The 23891-nt window shown below is 41.4% G+C and overlaps 1 protein-coding gene across 3 annotated transcripts in view; it reads right to left on the reverse strand.

Annotated features, from left to right (window-relative positions):
* Positions 1-23891, reverse strand: part of Pcsk5 (proprotein convertase subtilisin/kexin type 5) — a 424706-nt gene that overhangs the window by 170629 nt on the left and 230186 nt on the right. For all 3 annotated transcript variants that reach the window (XM_060387271.1, XM_060387268.1, XM_060387273.1), the window contains exons 11-12: positions 6072-6189; positions 4979-5167 (exon numbers count right to left, since the gene is read on the reverse strand). In XM_060387271.1, the coding sequence (XP_060243254.1) occupies positions 4979-5167; positions 6072-6189 (307 nt within the window). The remainder of the gene's footprint in view (positions 1-4978; positions 5168-6071; positions 6190-23891) is intronic.

The following is a 23891-nucleotide window of genomic DNA, read 5'->3' on the forward strand; positions in this document are numbered from 1 at the left end:
ACCAACCGAGAAGCCTAACGCCCACTTTGCATGCAGCAGAGACAGCGACATACCAACATCATCAGTGTAGGTAACATGCTAAGAAAACGGAGCCAGTGAGCTAAAAGCCAGAGTAGATTATCAGCACGTCCAGATCCACTTATGCTGCAGAGAGGTCAGTTCTGTCACAACTGACTTCCTAATTGTGGGCTCAATGAAATGATAGGTGCAACTGGCACACATTACACCCACTTATTAAGACAGTGCCCCAGCCCTATGCTCGTGAGTGGCTTTCAGACTAATTACTTTGGATGAAGTCTGCTAGAGGAGTCTGCTATTACATGTAGCACATCAGGAAATAACGCATATAATTAGGGTATGATTTCCCCCCTCCTTTCACTGAAGAGTCTGGTCAATATATCATGGCTACAACACGCTTCCAAGAAGATGTGGCAGCTAAATAACCAGGCATTTTGTAAGTCCTGGCAACCATGTGGTATAATTATTTCTAAGACTAGAAATGGTTTTAATTTCAGAATCGCCTTTTACTATTCAAACAGTATTTATTGTGCTAGTCTGACATCAGTCTGTGCTCTTAGGAGGCCTTGCTCTTCTCTTTTACTTTGTAAGTGCTTTATCACAGTTGAGGGTTGAACTTATCAACAGCTCTAAGCTCTCGCTGAGCTCAATTATAATAGACTGTTTAGGATAGTAGGTATTCATACTATTTTGTTCCTTCTTCTTCTTACTTTAAGTGCCTAAATATTTTGGGGGCTGGATTGCTGGTTTGGCGGGCTGAGGGCATTTAATCTCTGCTCTCCCAGAGGACCTGAGTTAGGTGCTAGCACCCAGACTGGGCAGTGTACAGCCGCTTGAAACTCCAGTTCCAGGGGATCCAAAACCTCTGGCTTCTATTGGAACCTATACTCATGTGCAGATATATATACCACACACACACTTAAAATAAATGCTTTTAAAAAGATACGTTACTCGCATGCCTCACTGGGTGCCTGTGCCCGTTGATGCCCCTCATGCTGTGACTCTCTTCAGACAGAAAAGGGATCTTGGAACTACAGCCACAATTGTTACTACCATCTCATTGGCGGCTGTTGGAGCTACCACCGAGGCATTAGCCATGAGTCATACTGGGCAGACTGCTCAGACCCTGAATAATCATTTAGCCAATGTAGCTCATGCCTTAGTTGTACATAAAGGAATTAATGCTCAACTAAAAGGAAGCTTGATGGTGTTCAATCAGAGGATTGACCTCGTGCAGGAGCAAATTGATACCCTATGGCAAATCGCTCAACTTGGCTGTCAATGAAAATATGCCTTTGAGTCACTAGCATATAACATGAGAATTTTTCCTGTGCTGCAAATCTGTCTAAACAATTGTCGAGCTATATTTTAGGTAATTGGACTGGAGAATTCGATACTACGATGGAGCAGCTGAGAGTGGCCATTGTCACAGTAAATTCTACCAGAGTGGACGCAGGACTAGCCACAGGATTATCATCATGGATTGCTGCAGCCATGAATCATCTGAAGGAATGGGCGGGCATGGGAGCGTTAGCAGGCCTTCTGGTGTTGGTCTCCTTGGTTTGCCTGTGGTATATATGCAAGATTAGAGTCTCACAACAGTGTGATGCAGCCATGATCATTCAGGCCTTTACAGCCATTGAAGCAGGACATTCACCCCAAGCATGGTTGGATACCATAAAAAGCTAAAATGTTATGCTCAGGATGCGAGGCTAAGCACTGCACTCAGGGTCAGCAGCTTTGGACCCAGAGAAGAGCATGTCTGATTGCATGCGGGTTGATGCCCCAGGTCCCGCCTCTGAGAAAAAGGTATCTGACGGGTCTGATGCTCTTTGGGTGGATGACACCTAAATGAACATCGGTACAAAGTCCCAATTTATTTCTAATATCAGAGATCAGACCTCTACTCTTGCCTGATGCGTCTAAAACAAAAAGGGGGAACTGTAGAGAGCTGCGGAATGCTGTGCCTTAAAGATGGAGCTGGTTTCCGCCTTCCACCTTCCCGTTGGTGAGTGCTCTCTGTCACGAACAATTCCACATTTGGCCAAGGCTGAGGATCTGGCTTGCTTCCATGTATGTGGACCTATCTGCATTGCCCACATGGCACGCCTGGGTTGGCTACCCAGAGACTATTTAAGCTGTGGGCTGGCTTTCCCCAGGGTCAGATGATTGTTCAAGATTCCTGAATAAACTGCATTGAAAAAAAAAAAAGATACGTTTTGGTATTGGTGCTAGAGAGGTTTAGAATATCTAAAAGAATTTTTTAATCCCTTAAACGTAAAGTTTCAACAAGCATATTATAGAGTCTTTCATTAAGCCCACTGTTGTGGGTATGTGGAGGGCTTCATCTTACAAAAGATTGACTTCATTATGAAGTATATGGCTTTTATGCAGGAGTCTGTTTTGCATTATAAACGCCTTTGTAAACTACTTACATAGCATCAGGGGCAATACCACATATAAGATATTTTGTAAGACAAAACCAAGAAAATCTGGGTGATCTTTTAAATTGAGATTGAGGTGTGGTCTATAGTTAGGCAGCTCTAATCTCAGCTAGCTTATTAGGAATGGGGCTTCTCAGACCTTACCCCAGAACCACAGAGTAAGAACCTGGGAGCGGGGCTCAGGCATCTGCGTTTGATAAAGCCCCTGGCTGGGCGTTTTGAGAAGCACTGTGCAAGCTTGCTAAATGCTTTCATGCTAGGTCCCGAGCTAAGCGTTTCCTGCACATTATCTTATTCAACATTTGCACCAAGTTCTTGAGGCAGTTGAAATATTACAACTATTTCATGAAGAAACTTACTTCTCTAGATTCAAAAACAGACATCGGTGAAGTCAAGAGAAAACCAGTTCTATGTAAACCTTAACACTGGTTGTGTGTGACGGCAGCAAGATCATGTCTACCAATGCCAACAGTTTCCGACTTAACATTTAGGGAGGACAGTGACAAAAGTGATTAAAGTATAATTACTATATTTTGTACGTAATTATTGGGTTTGCAGACTACAAAGTATAACTTCTTTCTACTTGAGACTATAATTAGAAGCAGAAATACATTTCCATAATCAAATTTAGTAAGGGAGGCAAAGTTTCAGCTTTCATTCTGAGGCCAAACACTGGAACACAGAGCCAACACAATTAAGCTAAGTCTAAAGCAAAGTGAGATGGGAGTTGGGGAGGTTTGGGGAGGAGCAGTTCATAATTCTAACAAGTATAGTTGATGGAATAATTTGGTGAGACAAGTTTTTGTTTGGAAAACTTTGCACACAGTATTTGAAAGTGCTCTTATTCTAAGAGTTTTCAAAGGGCTCCAGACCCACCAGCTTTCCCCCTGACCTGTCTGACCTCCAGATTTCCCCTGGAGTAAGCCATGTGCTCTGAATTTGGTTTGGCTTTTGGTTAGGCAGGGAATATTGGTCAAGAGGCAGGGAGGGCTGGGGAACAAGAGAGAGGATAAGAAACAGCCATTTGTCCGCCCTAGGACAGTTCTGGTGACTCGTAGCTTCAAACCACTAAATCACCACAATAGCTTGCCAGGGAAGCCTGACTGCGGGGCTAATAGGGCTCACAGCTCAAACTGGCCTAGAGCTCTGAATGCCGCCCAGCGCCTTCCAGCACTTAGCACCTGCAGCTCCTTGGGTAAAGCCATTCTCCTCCCAACAGCTGTTCGCCACAGGAGCTGCCCATCAGTGGGGCAGGGAGCCTCTGAGGGGCTCCAGACGGCCCACATAGATGTAACTGCCATGTACAGTGCTTTGTAGAAATCAGACTGTCCAGGAACTGCAGTAGTCAATGGATAAACAATTCCTCAGTGAAATGTCAAGGAAAATGAAAGCCCAGAAAAAACGTCACAGGACAACGACCCAGAAAGAGGCCCGGCTTCTTTCTGCCTAAGCTTCTGCTAGAACTTTTGCTTCTGTGGAGGGCTGTGAATAAAGCCCAGGTGAAGAGATTGCTTCAAAGCCTTGGGGCAGCTGAGTACAGTGGCTCATGCCTTTAGTCTGAGCACTCTGGAGGCAGAGGCAGGTGGATCGGTGAGTTCAAGGCTTGCTTGCCTGGTCTATGTAGCAACTTTCAGGTCAGCCAGGGCTACACAGTAAGGCCTGTCTGAAAACAAAACAAAACAACAAAAAACCATCAAGATTTTAAAGGGTCATGGGGTTCCACAGTGGCAGCTAGGCTAGTAAGCATGCAGGCAGGGCTGAGGCTAGAGGAGATGGGAATCCTTTGCCACCAGAGGTGAATGTGTGACCTCTAACTGACTTGCTAGAGAAACTTTGCTTTAAAAGTTTAATTCCTACTTTTTAATTGTGGTCGTTGTTTAGAATACTCTCCTTCGGATATTTCTACTTTGTTTCTCTGGTTTTTAATTTTTTTTTAAATTATTTATTTTGAGACAGGCTGTTCTTGCTATATAGCCCAGGCTGGCTTTGAACTCAAAACCCTCTGTTCTCAGCCTTGCTAGAGCCAGAGTTACAGGCAGGTATCACCACACTCAGCTATGAATCTTCACTCTTCAAAACACAGGCTAAATGTCTGGTGTGGCAAGTATTCACTGCTCATAGGCATAACCTCAGGCACACAGGCTCCTTCTAAATCTTGCCACATTCACCTCTTCCTTGAGGCAAAAAAATGGCTTGGAGACCAACCTACAGGGCACCAGGGGCACAGCAAGGCTCCTCTACACTCCTCTCTACTGCTTCCCACCACTGCACACCAACGGGTTCCCTATGCCCAGAAGGAAGAGGTTGGTTTCACAAGAACACAGGAAGTACGCACACAGAAATGGAATGAACTTGAAGATCTCCGAGTCTATGTTCCCACAAACTCTCATCTGCAAATGCTTCCACTGTCTCTGTCCCCTCAGTGCTCTGCGATTCCTTTTTAGGATAAGGAACAAATGGCCCAGAGCATACATAGCTGTGGTTTCTACTGTGGTAGATAGAGGACCTCACTGTACCTGTTCGCCAAAAGCTGGGATCTGGTTCCTGAGGGTGAGGTCAGGTAGATGGCCAGGTCTCCCCTCCGAGGGTGTGTGATGGTAATACGCACGACTACATGCTCCAGGTAATTGACGTGATGGTTAGGATTATCCGAGCAGCCGGAGGCTTTGTAGATGGAGCGCACTGCACTGTTTGGGCGAATTGTCCTGGCAGGAGAGAGGGTAAGGGTTTGAACAAAAGACATGGATGTAATCAGGTGAGAGGGCTGGGGGCTTGAATTGACAGTTCAAGACAGAGGCAGCAGCTGGCCACTGGATATTGAGGGAAAACAGTGCTGGACCCTCAAATGACTAGGTCATTTAAAGGGAAAGATGCAAGTGAAAGGAGATGGGGAGCCAAGGGCTTTTTATTTGTAATAAGTGCTGGGTAAAGAACTTTCCCCTCCCCTTTATTTCTGCTTTCTCAGTCTGTACCATGAAAAAGATCAATGGGGAAAATTTTAAAACAAAACCAAACTACAACTTTATTCCATTTTCATTGCTTACTAACACATTTCCTCCAGGATTATAAGGCTGTATGTTCATCACAAACCATAAATATAGTTCACAAAGTTTTCCAGGCAAAGAGGTTTCTGAGAAGAAAGCCAAGAACTCTAGAAAAGCCACCGAGATGAATGGTGTTCTTTGGATCAAGCAAGTGGGAACGACTTCACACGCTTCTTGGGTCAACTCTGCAAACACGACCTCTGAGTGTGTGCAGCTAACCCTGGAGAACAGGCTCTGTGACTCTCAGGGATCTGCGAGCACATTTGCTCTCAATTTCCCCACAGCCTTTTGGAGAATCAGTTGAGTTTGAGAACATAAAGATCTGGAGAATTCTTGCTTCATCAAGCAAGGACACTGACAAGTAGGAAACGTAGGACAGCCTATGCATACAGGGCTTCCCTTGGAAAGGACACTTCCCTTCGAAGGATCTTCAGGTATAACATTCTACTCAACTTTATAGCTACACTAGAAAGAAGCATCAGATGCCTCCAGCTTTCATGTTTTACAGCAGTTGCCCGGCCTTGTTTTGGGGATTGTCAGTCTGCCACTAGGCAGCAAGCATTACTTGATTTGTCGGTCTGTGCTCTCCACGCACACGTGCTGCTGAGGAACAGTTGTCCACTTCTCTGCCTCCATCACCATGGCTTCCGCATCCATCAGTCCAAATCCATACAGATGGCTCACTGTGGAAAGCAAGAGGCAGGTCAGCTTTATTGTGGCCAGATCAACCTTTGCTCCCCACACTGATTCATGGTGCCATTCAACAGAAATGGCAGGCACAACCTGGGGGATCCTGACGATCCTCCTGGCAAGACTTGAAAAGCAAAACAAATAATCACAATAAGAAACAATCATTCGTTGATTCTGCAGTGTTACTAGCAGTATGACAGTCATTTATGAATTGTTCCCATATGTTAGATACCAGTCTACATTTTATATTTAATCCTTCTGACAACTCAAAGATGCTAGTGTGATGACTGTCATCACTCATGGATGAAGAAACCAAGACACAGGGAGACACTTGTCCAAACTGAGCAGTGCGTCAGTGGTCAAGCTGGATTCCGACTATTTGGATCCAAGACCCTACTGATATCCACTTGTATTAAAAATGTTGATATCATTGATTTATGAGATAAAATTACTAATAACTTTAAAGAAAACGATAATGTACACAATTTCTCAGTGTAAGGAGGACTCACATGGAATAAATATCAATTTTCTGACATATCTAATAATTAGGTTAAATACCCACAAAAAGCAAAAATTATTTCCTTTCATTTACCATATAAAATTCATTACATTATATGCATTAAATATTTGGAGCCTTGTAGACCAGTTTCTTGTCTTCAAATCCATTAGTTTTCAATTAGAATATGAGCTGATCTAGACATGAATTTGATGTAACTATCTCCAAAATGTCAGTAAAATACAGAACCATTTTACTGATGGTGCAGCACAATCTACATGTTCAGTTCCTTCTAAAATTACTTTGAAATTCCTACTGAATTTGTAAAATTCCCATTTTATTTTAAACCACACTTATATCTTTTTAGTGAACACAAAAGAAAACTTGATTTTTCCTAAAACATTTTTTAATTTTTGTATTAACTATTTTAGGCAAAAATTCTCATAGCAGGCCGTATCTACAGGTTGCTTAAAATTAGTAACTCTTTAGGATACCGTGCTGTGCAAACTGGAAAGCAACCTCCTCACCAGGCATATGCTCCGTGGAAGCCCCTCTTGTTCCAGTGTCTGGTGAAAGCCTTACTGACTTCTCCTATATAAAGCCCTTGGTCTAACTTTCCTTGTTCCTCCTTTCCACAGAACAAAACCCTGTCTACTCTCTGAGCTCTCATACACCTAGCTGGTTCATTTACTTCTTGAAGTATTCTTGGATCAATAAAGTGTCAAGAGATTAACTGGAATTCAAACAACATTGTCCCAGTAGTCTCTGTAGTCTACCCTAATGCCCTTCTGCTCACGCCTTTGCCTACCCTCTATCCCTGGGTCCCTCTGTCCACCCTCTACCTGTCAGGGTCTCTGTGTGACAGGCAGATCACAGACTGAAGCAGGATCACTGACTGAACTGATAATTAACTCACTGGCTGTTATGTGTCCTTAGACTCTAGCTTCATTATAAAATGCTTAATGGAGGAAGTGGTCTGATGCTCCTTTATAGGCTTCATGGGAACTTTGGAAATTAGAGCATCTAGAAAGAAAAACTGTGCCATAACTCAGTGATAGTTCGATTTATTCTGTTTGATAATCAATCATGTAATACTTAGCAAACAAGATTAATGAAAAAAAAAAAAAGTAAAAAGGACATGATTGCTCCTGGGTATAGTGGAGGAGAAAGTTTATTATAGATAAAAAGAAGAGCAAGGCCAGAGGCAGGGATATCTGGAGAAGCCAGAGTGGACAAGACCCTGAGTCATGTGCGGTGAGGCGGGGAAATGGAGAGGAGAGAACAGCTGTCAACCAAAAAGGGTGGCCTGGGCTGAGAGACTGGCCAGGAGAATAGACAAAAAGACAAGTAACCAATATGGCTGGCAGGGGAGGGCAGCTGGAGAAAGAACAGTCCAGCTCTAATACCTGGCTGAAGTGTTTAGGGGTGGGGGCATGCTAGCCAGAAGTGGCCTGTAATAGGTAGACTGAGGGATACAGGGAGAACCTGGCAGAAGGCCAGGTCCACTTTGATATGTTAAATAGGAACCTCAGCCATTTGCCCTGGGTTTGAGACCTAGCACAAACCAAAATATTTTATCCACAGTTTCTAGTTTTAGGTTATTATTATCTGCCATGGTGAGAAAACCCAGCTGAGAACACCTACATATTGTTTGGTTATCAGGTGCTGAGCCATGCAGGACATACCAAATATATAAAAATAAATCTACTTTGCCATAGCAAGAAAACATGTAGGAATTTTTAATATATATAGCTTTACAACTCTCATTATTTATGACTTTTTCTTAATATGCTTTTCTTCATTAAAAAGCAAGTTCTTTGTAAAATATCTGAAGTATACCAAGGGAAGAATACAAACAAATGAAGTCATTAGTAGCCCCAACCAAACTGGTAGTTCCTATGAACGATCCTGATACTTTGTTTCATATTATATAAAGTTATTAAAGAGAAAGAGGAACACCAAATGTAAGAGAAACACCAAATGGGAACGCATGCGAAGGATGAGGGCAGGAAGGGTGGGGATGGATGGTAAAACAGCTAACAGGATTGTTTAATTTTAGTATTCTAGTCCACGGTCAGGGGCTATAGTTTACACTAACCTATAATGTGTTTTATAAAGGGGAGAGGCAAGCTCTCTGAACATAAAGATGACAAGGAGATAGAACAATTTAAGCTACCCTGATTTGGTTCATACTCACTATGTGCATGTCCTAAAATACTACACTCTTTCCATAAATACAGACAATTATCATTACATGCTCATCAACAAGATTTTTTCTTAGAAAGGACTCTAAAAGAAGGTCAAGCTTAAGGAAATGAAGTGATGGCGATCTTTTGTGAATTCTCTCCACTATTTAAGCCATTGACCATAGGCCTAATATCCTTTTCTTATACATAGTCTTTCCTTGGGGAGGCTAAATTTTTATTGACAGTGTTATGCTAAATCTTCTACCTCTGCCAAGTATCCCCCACACTTGTGGTTTTAAAGTTAACATTTTATTTCAGTTCAGTATTGAGACTGGAGATTTGATTGGTATGTGGAGGGTCTGAAGGGGAAAAGCACGGGCTCTGGATGGTCACTTCGGCCCCTCGGGCATTTCTAACCAGGAGCCCCTGAGCCTACTTCAGCCACATTCACTCTGTTCCTCTGTACGGCCCCACCCCATACCTGTCCAGCTAACACCCATCAGAGCATAAATTAACAGCAAGGGTCAACGAATACAACCAATGCTTCATGCCTGTTAGGCAGCCTCTTGTTAAGTGGCAAAGTTGTAAATCTGAGTTAAGCAGAAGGCTATAAATTTGTTTTCTTTTCCAATTCCATTCCTACCCTCTAGAAGCACTCAAAATAGATGTAAAGAAAAAGGCCGAGGAGCCATATCTCAGCAGGAAAACAAAACAAAACAAAAACATTAGGGTAGTGTCAATAAATGTGGAAACTGGAACAGTTTTTGAGTCTTTGAGTCAGTAATGGAGGTTTTTAGTATTTTGAAATACTCAGAATTGTGTATCTGCCTAAGAAAGTGATACACAGCTGAAGAAAAAGATGGTGTTATTTTTTTATCTGTTACTTTTTCTTGTTGGCAAAACATCAGCTTGATAGGCCATTATCTGTTTTGTTGGTAAATACTGATGAGAAAATAATTAGACAGTGAATGTATTGGACAGATACGCTGTTTGAAAATGTGGTGTCAGGCCAGGCAGTGGTGGCACATGCCTCTAATCCCAGCACTTGGGAGGCAGAGACAGGTAGATTTTTCAGTTCAAGGCCAGCCTGGTCTAAACAGATCCAGGACAAAAAAGGCTACACAGAGAACCCCTGTATCATAAAAACCAAATCAATCAAACAACAACAACAACAACAAAGTGGGAAAAAGCATCTTGGAAACAATAATGACTTTTTAAGTATAACGTAAAAATGTCACATTCAAAAATCACCCCAAATACAAAAATGCTCATTTTTTAAGATGCTGTGAGTTATGTTTTCATTTTCTGCCCATCTCCATTGATGAGGCACAGAACACCGGGTGCAGTTTCTCCAGCAGCTACAGTGTCTGGTTTAAGTAAATACTTATGGCATGACGGACTAGAACAGACACAAAGTTATTAACTCACCAATGTCAGGTATGTTTATTAGAAAACTGTAATGGGAATTAGGAGTTTTGTTTCTTCACCTCTAACTTCTGTGACGTCATCAATAACTTTTGAAATTTACTTAAAAGAGTCAAGGTACACAGTTTATGCATTTAGCATTGTGGCAACAGCTGGCTGTGACGGGACCATTTTATTACCAAAGGATGCTTATTCATCACGTACCTCATGCCAAACTTGGAACAGAACTTAAGCCTGAAAATAATTTCACAAGATCAGGTAGAACTCATTTTGTGCAAGAAACAAAACTTTTGGTAACCAGGGCATTCCTAACATGGTCATCATTAGGGATTCCAGCCAAAAACTTCCATGCCCATGAGTAGGGCTAGCAAATAATCACTTCCAACACAACAATAGTTAATATTCAAAAACAGTTATTATAAAGATATCTAGGGAACAAGGCATGCGTATAAAAGTCCTTAAAGATCTTGAAGCGAAGCTGCCTGAGTATATTTCAGAAAATAAACTCATGTCTTGAGTAGTGCGAGGAAGGACCAGCTCCACTCCGGTATGAGGTAGAGGTGGGGGCTGAATAGTTTGCATCCCTTGCGTGTGTCTCTTTGGACTGCATGCCCATTTGTGCCTTTGTGTGTTTAAGGTAGCAATGGAGAATTCATAAAAAGACCCCTCGCAAGCAGCTCAGCTTCCAAAAGTGTCATTGTCTAGTTCTGGCAGCATAGTGGGTTCTAATTCAGAGTTATCTAAAGGGTTACTGGCTTGAAACAGTCAGACAGACCAGAGAAGTCGGGAAGATTGATAATACTCTCTGGCAGGTGTATTTCCATTTTCTGATGAGAACAGAAGTGCTGAGAGAAGCTAATCACTGATCATGAGTAAGTAATCATGGGATTTGAAAGCAGATATGGCTAATTTAAGCAATGGCATTAGCTAGTAGTCTACAAGACCAGATTTTAAAGAAAGATAGGGCACTCAGCAGGGAGGAAGAGTAACTGAAGTTTCTAAACACAAGAGGCGCGCACGCACACACACATATACACACACACTACAAATACACACACACACATATTTAGACAGTTTTTGGTATGTTTTTGTATGTTTTTGAGCTTTCTGAAGTGATTGAGGGCCTTTATGCTATCAGCTGCCAGATGTGCAAAATGCTTTTGTGGTATCCAGTGTAAGAAAACACAACAAGCATTCAACACACAGGCATTCCATAAGGAGCCTGGAAGAATTTTAATAATTTAATGTGACTAAAGGATAATGCAAATAGAGTGAGTGGCATCTACACACAGGTGTCTTTGAAACCTAGCAGAAAGGTCTAGCTGTTATCTTCCAGGGAAGCCTGAAAGGACCCTCTCCACCTAGGGCTCCAAAGGTACTAAATGTCCAGGTTGGCTCAGGACTATCTTGACTATATATATTTTTTCATTTATCATTGTTATTAGCTTTGAGACAGGGTATGTCTGTGTAGTCCTAGCTGTTCTGGAACTTGCCCTGGAGACTGGAGTGGCCTTGAACTCAGAGATCTACCTGCCTCTGCTTCCCAAGTGCTGGGATTCAAGGCATGTGCCACCATGCCTGGCTTCTATCTTGACTTTATAATCCAAAGTTTGGTGTCCCAGGCAATATATCATTCTTAGACAGACTAGGAACTGCTGTTGAGGAGGGAAGCTAACATCTCTTACCATTTGTCACTTAGCAACAGGAACCAAAGTTATACTTGTCACACTGAGCATAATCACTAAGATGTAGAACATGGCAAATGGGTGCAAGTATTTGACTGTTTGGAAGTGTTAACTTCAATGTACTCATCAATACATGGTGAATGTACTTAACCTAAAACTCCCAAATCTGAAACTCAGCTCCAAAATCTGAACTTTTGTAGAAGTGACATGGGGTTGGTGGGAAACTTCAAATCTGGCCTTAAAAGAGCAAGCTGCAGTCAAAATGCAGGGACACTACGATGCTGTGTATGATTAAATTTGAGTCATATGTAAGGCATCCAGAAAGCATAAACAAATTTCCTATTTACGCTTGAGCCTTCTCCCCATGATATTGCGTCACATACATGCAAGTATCTCCAAATCCAAAACACTTCTATTCCCAAGGATAAAGTATGCTGAGCATGAGTAAGCTAATAATTGACCTAATTAGTTATCATATCACTTATGATATGGGTTGTGGAAATCTACTGTCTATTTAACATCACCCTGATCAGGAAGAACCAAAAGAAACAGAAAATGTCTTGTGTTCTCAGTCAACTATGAGGTGAGGTGATAATGTTAAGATATGATGAAAAAGAATTAAAAGCATCAAAGTATATAACTACTGCAAATATAAAAGCATTTCAAAAGACTAAGAAATCATTCAAAAAGACAACAGTTGTAAAGGAAGCTGCCACAGCCTGGTGTGTGGACCACTCTCTACTGATGCTGCTAAGACAGGATCAATATACATCAACCATATGCAGTCATGAGGTGAGCTAAGTAGAAAGCATCTGCTTGTGCTTTGATGGATGCATAGGCTTTAGACACAGAAGCCAGGACTGAACCTCCTGGTTAAATAATCAACGAGGTGGACATGATGTTCTTTGGCTCAGTGATGAAGCCAGAACCACCCAGAATCGGTGGATTGGAAAAGAGTTGTCAGCAGGGGATGGGGAACAGTGGGAGGACCCCACCGTGGAAGAAATGAAGGTCACCCATGACTGTTGGATGTCATCTACCATAAATCAATTTACCTGTAAGGAAGCCACCAGAATAAGATGAGGGAGAATGCTTGATCTCTCTCTCTCTCTCTCTCTCTCTCTCTCTCTCTCTCTCTCTGTGTGTGTGTGTGTGTGTTGGTGGGGTGGTAGTGCTGGTAAAAATCTGAACTAAAGATCAAAGAGCTGCCTGCAGCTGTTGTAGTCCTGGCACCTTTGGGCTCTTTGATCTTCAATGTTCTAAACTTCCTTCTCTGAAGAGCTGCCCCCACTGGGGAGCACTTTTCTTGCACCCACTGATCAAACGGTGCCAAATGTCGGGAAGGAGAGGAAGGCCTGAAACGAAGAGGATCTGGGGCACTGTCTCAAGGCACTGTGGGCCGTGTGCATAATGGCAACACCTAATCACCGTTCTTTTCAAGCAAAAATGAACAATGGAATATGAAATCATCATGAGTAAATTTTGAGCATAAGAAGGTGGTAAGTGATGCTCTTCCTGGTCCTGATGTTGAAGTGCCACAGCTGAGCATCTGGGACAGATGTTCTGGGCATCACGATGCTTTTCTTTGTCTCCTCCCCTTCTCTGACATCCCCTGGAGGTCTGTATCACAGGTTCCATGTGAAAGTGTCACATAGTTTTCAGGGAAGTGGAAATACAGTTCCAACACCTTCTGCCCCATGGTGCAAAGTGCAGTCTTCCTTCCTTGGGATAACAGAGTGGCTGGAACCTGCCCTCTGCTACATGGTATGTTTTTTGTTTTTCCCTTGTCCTTCATGAAATCTCAGGCTCTAGTAACAACTCCAAACATGCCAGCCGTCACTAGTGCTCCTGACAGCTTGCATGTGGAAGGTTTCCAGAGACTTGGCTGTCTGCTGGGCCTGCACTTCAAAGCCCCCCGGGATGAGCTTGCTTAGCAGCTGTAGGTAGTCAGATGGTCTCATCGTTACAGAGACGAAGAGTGAGAGTTTGGAAAACATTCTGGCCTCTCTTCTACACATTACGCATATGTGTGTACATACACACATATACAGTTTATTATAGATGCAGATATAGAAACATATATTTACTGTCTGTATAACTTGCAGAACTCTCTCCATATAAAGGAGGAAGGGTCAAATTACTGATATTGTATTCTATCCATTTGTCACTTATTTACTCCCAACATGGTTGTAGTAAGCAGTAATTTCTCTAAGTATCTGGCCCTTGACCCTTCCCTTCAGAGCTCTCAAAGAACTGTCCTTGGGGACTCTCAGGAATTTCTGTGGTTAAAGGAGGTAGAGGGGATTCAATGGCAGAAGCTGTCTTTGCATCACACAAAGTGCAGAGATAGGCAGACTGGCAAGAGCAGCAGCATGAGGAAAACAGGAGACCATGGTTGGGGAGACGTCTACAGAGGCTGTTCCCAGAGCAGGGAGTGGACACAGGACCAGAGAATCAGAGTAAAGAGGCAGCTTGTCCAGGCTACTGGGACATTCCAGTTGTGTCTGGAAGGACAGAATGTGGCAGCAATGTAACTGTGGTACTTCTCCTTTGAGAAGTACTACATTCGACATTTGAAACAGAGGGCCACGGTCTAACTGGCAGAGCCTGTGCAAGACTGTGAGCTGACAGGCAACTGATAAGGATGAGGTGTTTAGAAAAAGTTCCTTGTCAAACTGTAAGACAACAAGACTTTGAGAGGGGATTTTACACACACACACACACACACACACACACACACACACACACACGAGATATGCTAGTGCTCAGGCATATCTCTATTTGCATTTCTAAAATATTTTCTAGTGATGCTTAGGTGGCAGCATGGAGAGCCGCTTCTTTAGGGCTAGCCTGGTTAAACAGGCTTTGCCACCACAGAATATAAACACGATATGCCAGTGCCCTTTCCCTCATGCCCAAAGCACAACGCATTAGAGTAGGCAACACAATATACAGGGCCAATATCTTTTAGTATGAACTACCCTAAATACGGTTAATTCTTCTCTAAAAAACATTGCAGGGGGATACGAATTAGCTTGTGCATGTATTACTTTTCCCACTTCAAGCCCAGATGATTCCTTCTTTAGATGCACATTATTAAAGGTGCTAATTCTATAAATTATTAGGATAGATTCAGAGCTTACCTGAGTTGAGATTAACAAATTAAAAGGCCCTGTCTTTACAAGGTACAAAAGTGAAGTAGGAATTGAACTGAGTCATCATAGTGCCTTGAAAGTTGAAGAATTTTATGCATCAAACATGCTTCTTAAAAATAATATACACTGGTCTGGAGAGGTGCAATTACTAATATGCACACGCTTCTTAAAAATAATATATACTGGTTTGGAAAGAGCAATTGAGAGCACTGGCTGCTCTTGCAGAGGACATAGGCTCAGTCCCCAGCAACCACGTGGTGGCTTCCAACTGTCAGTAACTCCAGTTCCAGATTACTTGATGCCCTCTTCTGGCCTCTGAAGGCACCAGCCATGTTCATGGTGAACAGACATACATGAGGGCAAAACACCCATATACATAAAATAAAAAGTAAAGGAAAAACATACACATAGATGAAATTCTCAACGAGGGGGGATATTATTTAACATATGTATTTTACTGGGTGCCAGCTAATAAAATCTTAACAATCACATTAACAGGATTTGTCGTTCATATTTCCCAGAAGAAACTAATTTTCATGGATATTAAAAGAACATGTCCGAAGGCATAGGTCCCACAGTTGGGTCTTCAGGACTGCTTCCACATACACACATATGTGTATGCTTCTGCGTACACATATTCTTTTGCTTACAAACACACAGTGTTTCTTTCAACTAAGTTACTCAAATAACTGAGTGAGCTGCTCCCTTCATCAAAACTCATTAAAATCTCACACACAGAAAAAGAAATATGTGAGGCTTGGAAAGCAGTCTAACATCTGGCCCATTATGCCTTTCCCAGTTCTTGCTGAGGAATGACCTTCTTCAGCCTTTTCTACCAGGGACTTTCCCTGCATGTGAAGAAGCTCATCTGGAAAAGATACTTATTTTATAATCATACTTGGGATAGTCTTTCCTTCTTTTTCATTAGTTCTAAGTAGGCATGCACAGATGCAAGATGGACACTCAGTGCCAAGGAGCAATTTCCCACTTGTGAAGAATCATGATACCCTTCCTTTGGGCTCTTGTGAGGATAATGGGAAATTTAGGGCACAGCATCTCTTGTGGTGCAACCCTATAAAATGAAGTCTGTTGTAGCCATTTCTGGGATGTGTGATGGAAGTTTAATTGCTTTGAAATGCCATCAGCTAGCAAGACATGAACACGTGTAAGGAGTTTGAATTGAAAGTTGAAGGAAAACAGAAGTCTGGAACAATTTCTTTCACAGCAGATGTATCCACATGGATTCTGCCTGGCATGTCACTGCGTCCTGCCAGCTAGCTGCAGTGGCCTTAGGAAGTCAAGCACAGAGCTGGTAGAGAACTAATCTTAAGGATTTCTCTGTGACTTGCGATCTTTTCTGTGTTAAAGACATATGCACCAATGTCAATCTCTTTAATGCCAAAAAGATGGGCTATGGTATCATTTTGAAAAGAGGCTCTGTAGGGCTCTTCCTCCTTCTGTTCATCTTAATGCTGTGTCCAGATACCTGTCTCAGTGTGGCCACTGCAAGTTACAGCTCTTAACCCTGATGGGCAACAAGTAAGTGACACCACCGTGTGCCGGGGACGTGGGTGCCACAGCCCAAATACAGGCACATACTAATTTCAGAAAAAAAAAACAAAACATTTTTTCCTGCTTTTCTTAACTTGTTTTCCTCTATGTTTAGAGCTCTACCCGTGTTCGCATCTGTTTAGTGGAAAAGATGATCCGTAGGAAAGATCTGCTCAAGGAAGCTTGATGAAACCCACTAAAGGCTTCAAACAGAGTCCTTTATCTCCTCTTCCAGCTTCTTGTGGACACACATGGTGTTGTTTCTAAGGACACTTCGCCCAAGTAGGAATGTCATTCTAGTGGACCCCAGATGTAATATTTATCATTTAAATTAATGAAGTGTTGCTCTCTTTTGATTGTCTAAAAGGGCGAATGTATATAAAATATAAGAAGAGTAGTAATAGGAGTTTGGTGTGGCACTTGCATTCAGCCAGAAATAAGAGATACCTCTTCAAATTCTGTCAAGAACTAGCGACAGAGGGACTGTGATGAACTAGCTATAAGTTAATAACACTGCGTTACTCTACAGATGTGTAGATTATTAGAAGGTCAAGATTGAAGCAAAGGAAAGGGTAGCATGAATGACATTAGAACAAGTAAATATTTCTCACTCTAATGCATGTAGCTTGGGGAGTAGCTTCCAGGCCAGGTTTCAGTTCACACTTTATAAGTCAGTCTGTCTTCGTTTTGTAGGTACACAACCTGCATGACCAACTGGGTAGCCCTGTTGAACATTCAGAGGACATTTGTGACATTTAGTTATGTCCTGTGATGTCAAGTAATATGTGGCTAAAACACAGTGAGGATTTTAGGTTTCTAGGAAACATACTATTGGTCTGTGAGACAAAGCTGGACACAAAGCCCAGGCTCTGAAGGTACCCGGACAAAACTATTATATTAAGAAACAAACAAACAAAAAATACATTGCAGCCCTTAGAGGCTTCAACACACACACACAGACACATGTAGAATTCAGAGTAATTATAAATTCTACATTTATCATTCTATCTGCCTAGCAGTTTTATAGCAGCTTAAAATAGGAAACAAAATTACCCATTTTCTTAAATATTTACAAAATCACATGGCAAATCCAATGGCTACAGTTGTATATTAAGAAAGAAATTCAGACATTAGACATTCAGCAACTTCTGAAAGCCGTACTTAAGATCAGCCTTGCCAGGCTACAGGGGAGGACAGTGCAGCCAGTCTTGATGAGACCGGATAAAGTAGGGTCAGATGGAAGGGGAGGAGGACCTCCCCTATCAGTGGACTTGGAAAGGGGCAGGGAGGAGATGAGGAAGGAGGGTGGGATTGGGAGTTAATGAGGGCGGGGGTAATGGCTGGGATACAAAGTAAATAACCTGTGATTAATATAAAAAATAAAAATGTAATTAAAAAAAGTAGCAAGAACTAAAACGACTTTGCTCAAACGAAATTTGTGAAGCTTTCTCAACGTACAAAATGTGGCCTGTCATTTTTATAAAAGCAATCTTTTACCATGTCCTTTACTGTGGGCTTATTAAAAACCCATCTCAAAAAGTACCCTTTAAAACAATAACAATAACAAGATCTGGCTGAGATCATTATATATCCCAAATCTGTAAAATATGTAACTGTCCTCATTTTGAAGAAGTCTAACGGAGGACATCTTTTTTTACTCCCCTGAATGTCAGAGGTCTTAAGGTCAGGAGTACAAAATCCACTGCCAAATTGACTGCCAGGGAGTCTGCCTATTAGCTATGCACATGTCATTTTGTAGGACATTTCATAGAACCAATGAATTCATACCAATAACTTAGGAACTAAAACTGTCATCAGATTAGTTTCTAGAATCCACTTGCTTGAAAGTCATTGCTATTACCCAACTCTTTTTATTGAGTCACTGACTGACTCAAAAACATACTTCAAATCAAAAGAGAACTCCCCACTTTATGATTCAAGCAGCTTTGCTCTCTGCTTTCTTAAAATTATTTTCCTTATCATATCACACCGGCCCTTTTCATTGTACTCTGGGCCCTTAATCCTCCTTGCCCAGAACTACAGCTTTACCAAAGTGGTCTCAGTCCAGTGCTGAGGAAATACAAACATCACCAGGCACGTGTCTGATCTAACAAGTCAAGATACAATTTATGACAAGTTTTGGTTCTCAGATCTTTTGTGACTCTAAAGCTCTCCAAATCCCCTCCCCAATCATTACATTCATTTATCCTTCTGATTCATGGTATTGAGATAACTCATCAGCAAATCATGTTTTGTTCTCTTAAACACCACTGAGTCCATTTATTGTTTCTCAACATCCAAGTATTCTCAAGCAAAGCAGAAAGCACAAACAAGGAAGTTAAGCAATTATTCAGAATCATCAACCCAAAGTCAGTGAAAATATAAAACAAGAACCCATAAGGAAGAAAATAACAAGAGAGAGAGAGAGAGAGAGAGAGAGAGAGAGAGAGAGAGAGAGAGAGAGAGGAGCATACAGAGGATATATGTATATGGTAGCTATAAAGTAATGGGGCTATGGCTGGCAAGTTGGCTCAGTGGCTAAAAGTTCTTTAAGCTCCCAAGTTCAATCCCTGAAACCCACATGTGGAAAGAACTGACTTTCTGTACTTGTCCTCTTTTACACGTGTTGTGGAATGTGCATGTGCTGTGTACTTACACACAGAAGTCTAATAAAAAAAAACAAGCGAGGCTAATATGGGAATGTGATGAAGGGGATAATCATATCCAGGTCACTCATTATTCTAAGAACAAAGGTCCACATAGATAAAATTCTGCATGCCCAAATTTTAAATCCAAAGACATCAGCAGACCACCAACTGAATATGCTGTATTAGAATAATGAACATGTAGTTGATAAATAATTTTACTTAATTATATCCTATGAGAGAAGAACTATACTAAATTCTCCTCTGCCCTGCTTTTTAAAGACAGTATTATTATGTAGGCAAGGCTGCCTCATATTTTAGCCTCTGCCTCCATGGTGTGTACTATCAGGCTTCGGTGCTAAATTCTTTACATGCCACCTCTTTTCTTGTTTTCCTTTCTTGCTTTACTGAATCTATAGACAAGTCTGTACATGTTACTTCCCTCACTGAAAATGGTCCACAGCTTGTTACTTACTTGGTTCTATCCCTGACTCGATTTCAGGGCTTCATTTAAAATAAGAGGTCAGCCTTGTTGTTATTAGTAAAAGAATATTGTCTACAAAGGCTAGTCATAGTAGGTTTACTTACACCGACCCCAACCTGTGCACAAAAAAAGTCATTCATGGAAAAGTGAAGGATAATACAAATTTGTGGCATTTACAAAAGAAGACAACTTAGCAGTAAAAAGACATGTGACCTCATGACATACTTAAGAGAATAAAGGTATCTGAACATGTCAGAGATAAAGAAGTCACAACTACAGCACACTCAGTTAATCCTACTTTTATAAAGTCTACAAGACTACGCCATTTCCAGTGGCAGAGGGTAGACCAATGGCTGCACAGTGTGGCTGCAGGAGAGGGAGCAGGGAAGAACAGGGAAGGGGAACAAGCAGTTTTAGGACTACAGTAGTTGCCTAGATCTTGATGGTGTTGACAGCATACCTCAACATGTCACTCCATGTAAGTTTGTCTCAATAGGGTGGGTTAAGAATGTATGACGTTGACCACGTATACTAATTTGTTTATAAATTGAGGTACAATCCTAGGTTGTCTGACTGAGCAGTACACGCTCTGAAACCATCATGAGGAAGGAGTTTCTTGTTTTGAATAGGAAACTTCAAATATGAAGAGGATTATTGAATTTCAAAATAGTCTCTCAATGACGTGTGTGAATGTATTCTGATAGGATTGTGTCTTAGCTTAAATTCTTTCCATTTTATTTTTGGAATTGGATTCAGAATCAGTGGCTCAGGAAATCCATTTCATTACTTTCTAGCCCTCAGACATTTCAGACTAGAGCAGGACGCTGCTGATGACTCTCAAATCTCAGGGCTCAGAGCTCGATGGCTTTTATTGTAGCCTGAGATATTAGCCGTCACTACAAAATATCACCATCTACCACTCTTAAGGAGAGCCAAACACCTGTGCTGAGAGGAGTCAAAAGTGACCAGGAATATCAGTTCATCCTCTCTCAAAGTAGTAATTTGGTTTTTTTAGAGAATTACAGAGATGTCAACTGTCTCTTAAGCATAGAAGCTTTTGCACATGGCCAAACCAAGTTTTCTGCTTACAACTTCATGTGGCATATTAATAGCTAAAGAGTCAGTCAGAGGTGTTTTTTTTCTTTCCTTTTCTTTTCAGATTTTCATCAGTTCCTATATAGGGGCAGTTAATTAGAACCTGTGAGATTTAGCAGGCTAAATTCAAAGTAATATTTAAACATGACAATATAAAAATTAAGTAGTATTGTATTATTATTGTTATGAGATTGTGGGGGGTTATATAGAGACACATTAGTTATTAGAAATTACATAGATTTCTATCCCGTTCGGGGTCACCCCCAAAATTCTCATTGACTGCATAGTTCTGCATCTTTATTTCTATTTCAGGGGTGGAGAACACATGGAAATGGACCCTTAGGACTCCTTATATGTCTGCCACTTTCTACTTTCAGCTGCTTGAGCCATTCTTTCATCATGTGTATTGTTAGCTCCCACCGTCTGCAAGAGCCAAGGTACAAATCCTGGACTTGTTTCTTCGAAGATCACAAATAATGCCATTTGGTTATTAAGAGTGTGACAAACCCCACGAAACCTATAACCCTTTTCATGTAACTAATTAAAACCTGGTATAGCGATAACAGGGAAACTATGCAATCAGAATTTTAAGTCTTTTTTGAGAGAGGGAGGGAGGGCGAGAGAGGGAGAGTGAAACAGAGGGGCAGGGGTGGGGTGGGGATTGAACACGCACATGTGTGAGATCCCAGGGTCTTGCACACGTTAGGCATGCACTCTACCTCAACGTTACATTTCAAGTCCTGAAGGTGGGGTTTTAAGTACGAAACTGTGCATGTTTGAGAAACATAAGAACGTAAAACTGAAGCAAAGCATGACTGACACAAGCTTGGCCAATCCAATGCTACCATTCGGTGGAAGTCCAACAGGGAGAAAATTACTTGTTAGTCTCTGACGATAGTTTTTAAGCTTCACATATTTATAGCAGTTAGCTATCCACAAGGGAAAAAATGAGCATTTGGGGCACTCACTTAGACAAGGGGGCACTTGTCTAAAAGGCAAGATTTTAGATTAAGTAATAGCTAAGCAGGGCTTCCTGTCAGGGCCTTAGTCTTACCATATAGGTGTCTAGGCAAATCCTGAGCAGACAAAAGAATAAAGGGAAGATTATCCGAGTAGTCTGTGAGTCACATCGGTCTATGGATAAACTTGCAGACAAGATAATGCACACCACAGTCAATAAATAAATACAAGAATCAACAAATATGACAGGAATGTAAGTTCAATGAACACAGTGCTAGAAAGCAAAGAATGAGGAAAAAAAACTCGAGTGGTAACTTCAGTAAGCAAGTTTGTCAGTAGGATCAAATGTGTTTACTCACTCTATTTTCTAGCAACAATTGGCTTACTTCTGCAAATAGGTTCTAACTAGGGTCCTGTATGGTTTTAATCCCATTGTTCACACTGGCCAATATCAATTTCATGCCATTTTGACATTTCTTCAAAAAAACATGAAATACTAATTAAAGCATTATAGACAGAACACAGGTCATATACCAACAGTGAGTCTACAGGCAGGTGGTAGAGATGCAGTATTATTTAAACAGTGAAATTAGATAAAATAAAATAAAATTGACCCTTTCAAGTGACAACATATTAGAAATCACTTCAAACTCTCAAAACAAAAACCAAAATAAATCCAAACTTTTCATTTTGATCCAACACATGGCATGCTTAATGGTTTCAGTAATTCTAATTCTCTTTAAAAGTGTTACAAACTGAAAGGCAGGTAGCTATTAAAAATATATTGTAATGCTTTAAAACTACCATTTCCTACAAATGGCAACATAATGATGGCAATTAAAAGTAAAAAAAAAAAAAGATGATTAAAAGTTAAAATCTGAGGGGCTAAGAAGTCATGTTAGACTGTCAATTGTTTTTACCATGGTGGGTAACCAGTTAGAAATATATATAAAAAAAATCTAGTAGTTTAGTTGTGTTCCAGGAAAGAGTCAGTGGGGACAGGGGAGGTTTCAGCAACATGCTGGTGGTAGAAAAACAGCGACTTACATAGTCTGGGGGGGGCAGTGAGATGGAGGCAACCTCGCTCACTTAGTGGTCATTTTTTGAGTTTCAATGACTTTTTTTTTCATCCTTTCGCCTAGTAAAGATGACAGAAGGTCCTAATTTATTATCTGATATCTACTGCTATTCCTAGACAGAAGAGAGTTTAACCATACACAGTCATATCATCCAAATGCAAATGCTTTGATTCGAAGAGATGTTCACTCCTTCCACAGAATCACAACCACACCCTCAGAGCACATTTGGGGGAGAAGAGTCAGCTATGCTGTCTGGGCAGAGTGGTCTCTTCAGAGTAATGCAGGAGAGGAGTGGGGAGCCCAAGGAAAGCTACTGATTTCCTGGACCATAGAAAAATGTCTGGATGAATGTCTTGGGCAGACACATGACAGGTGCTCTAGGCTTTAGGTACTTCCTGCTGTGGCCAAGTACAGTTCAGTACTTCTGTCTAGTGCGGGCTGAGGGGTTGTTAGGGTTCGAATGAGATTAAAAGTAGGTGCGTGTCAGTCAGGTAGGGGTAGTTCTAGTATTCAGGAAGGACATACAGGAGGACTGCTATAAGTTCAAGACCAGCCCAGTCTACATAGGGTGTGACAGCTTATCTCCCAAAACCAAAAGACCTGTGCCAACTTCTCTGAAATTATGCTAGCTCATAGGGCCTGGCATTCCCTAGTGCTGTCTGGCTGGACGGCTGAAAGTGTTCAGAAATTCTTAGGAATCAACCAATGAAGAGTCAGTATCCACTGATTTTGATTAGGAGGTGGAGAAAGCTCTTTTGAAATAGTTCACTGGTGTATTTAAAGGCACATAGGTTGGGGATTAAAGAGAGTTGGGGGCAAAAACAAAACAAAACAAAACAAAACAAAACAAAACAAAACAAAACAAAACAGAAGAGACTTTTCATAAGAGGTAAGAGAAGGGATAGGGGAGAAAACTAAGCGTGATTAAATGTCA

This window comes from Meriones unguiculatus, chromosome 1, assembly GCF_030254825.1.
Source record: "Meriones unguiculatus strain TT.TT164.6M chromosome 1, Bangor_MerUng_6.1, whole genome shotgun sequence".
Taxonomy (NCBI): Eukaryota; Metazoa; Chordata; class Mammalia; order Rodentia; family Muridae; genus Meriones; species Meriones unguiculatus.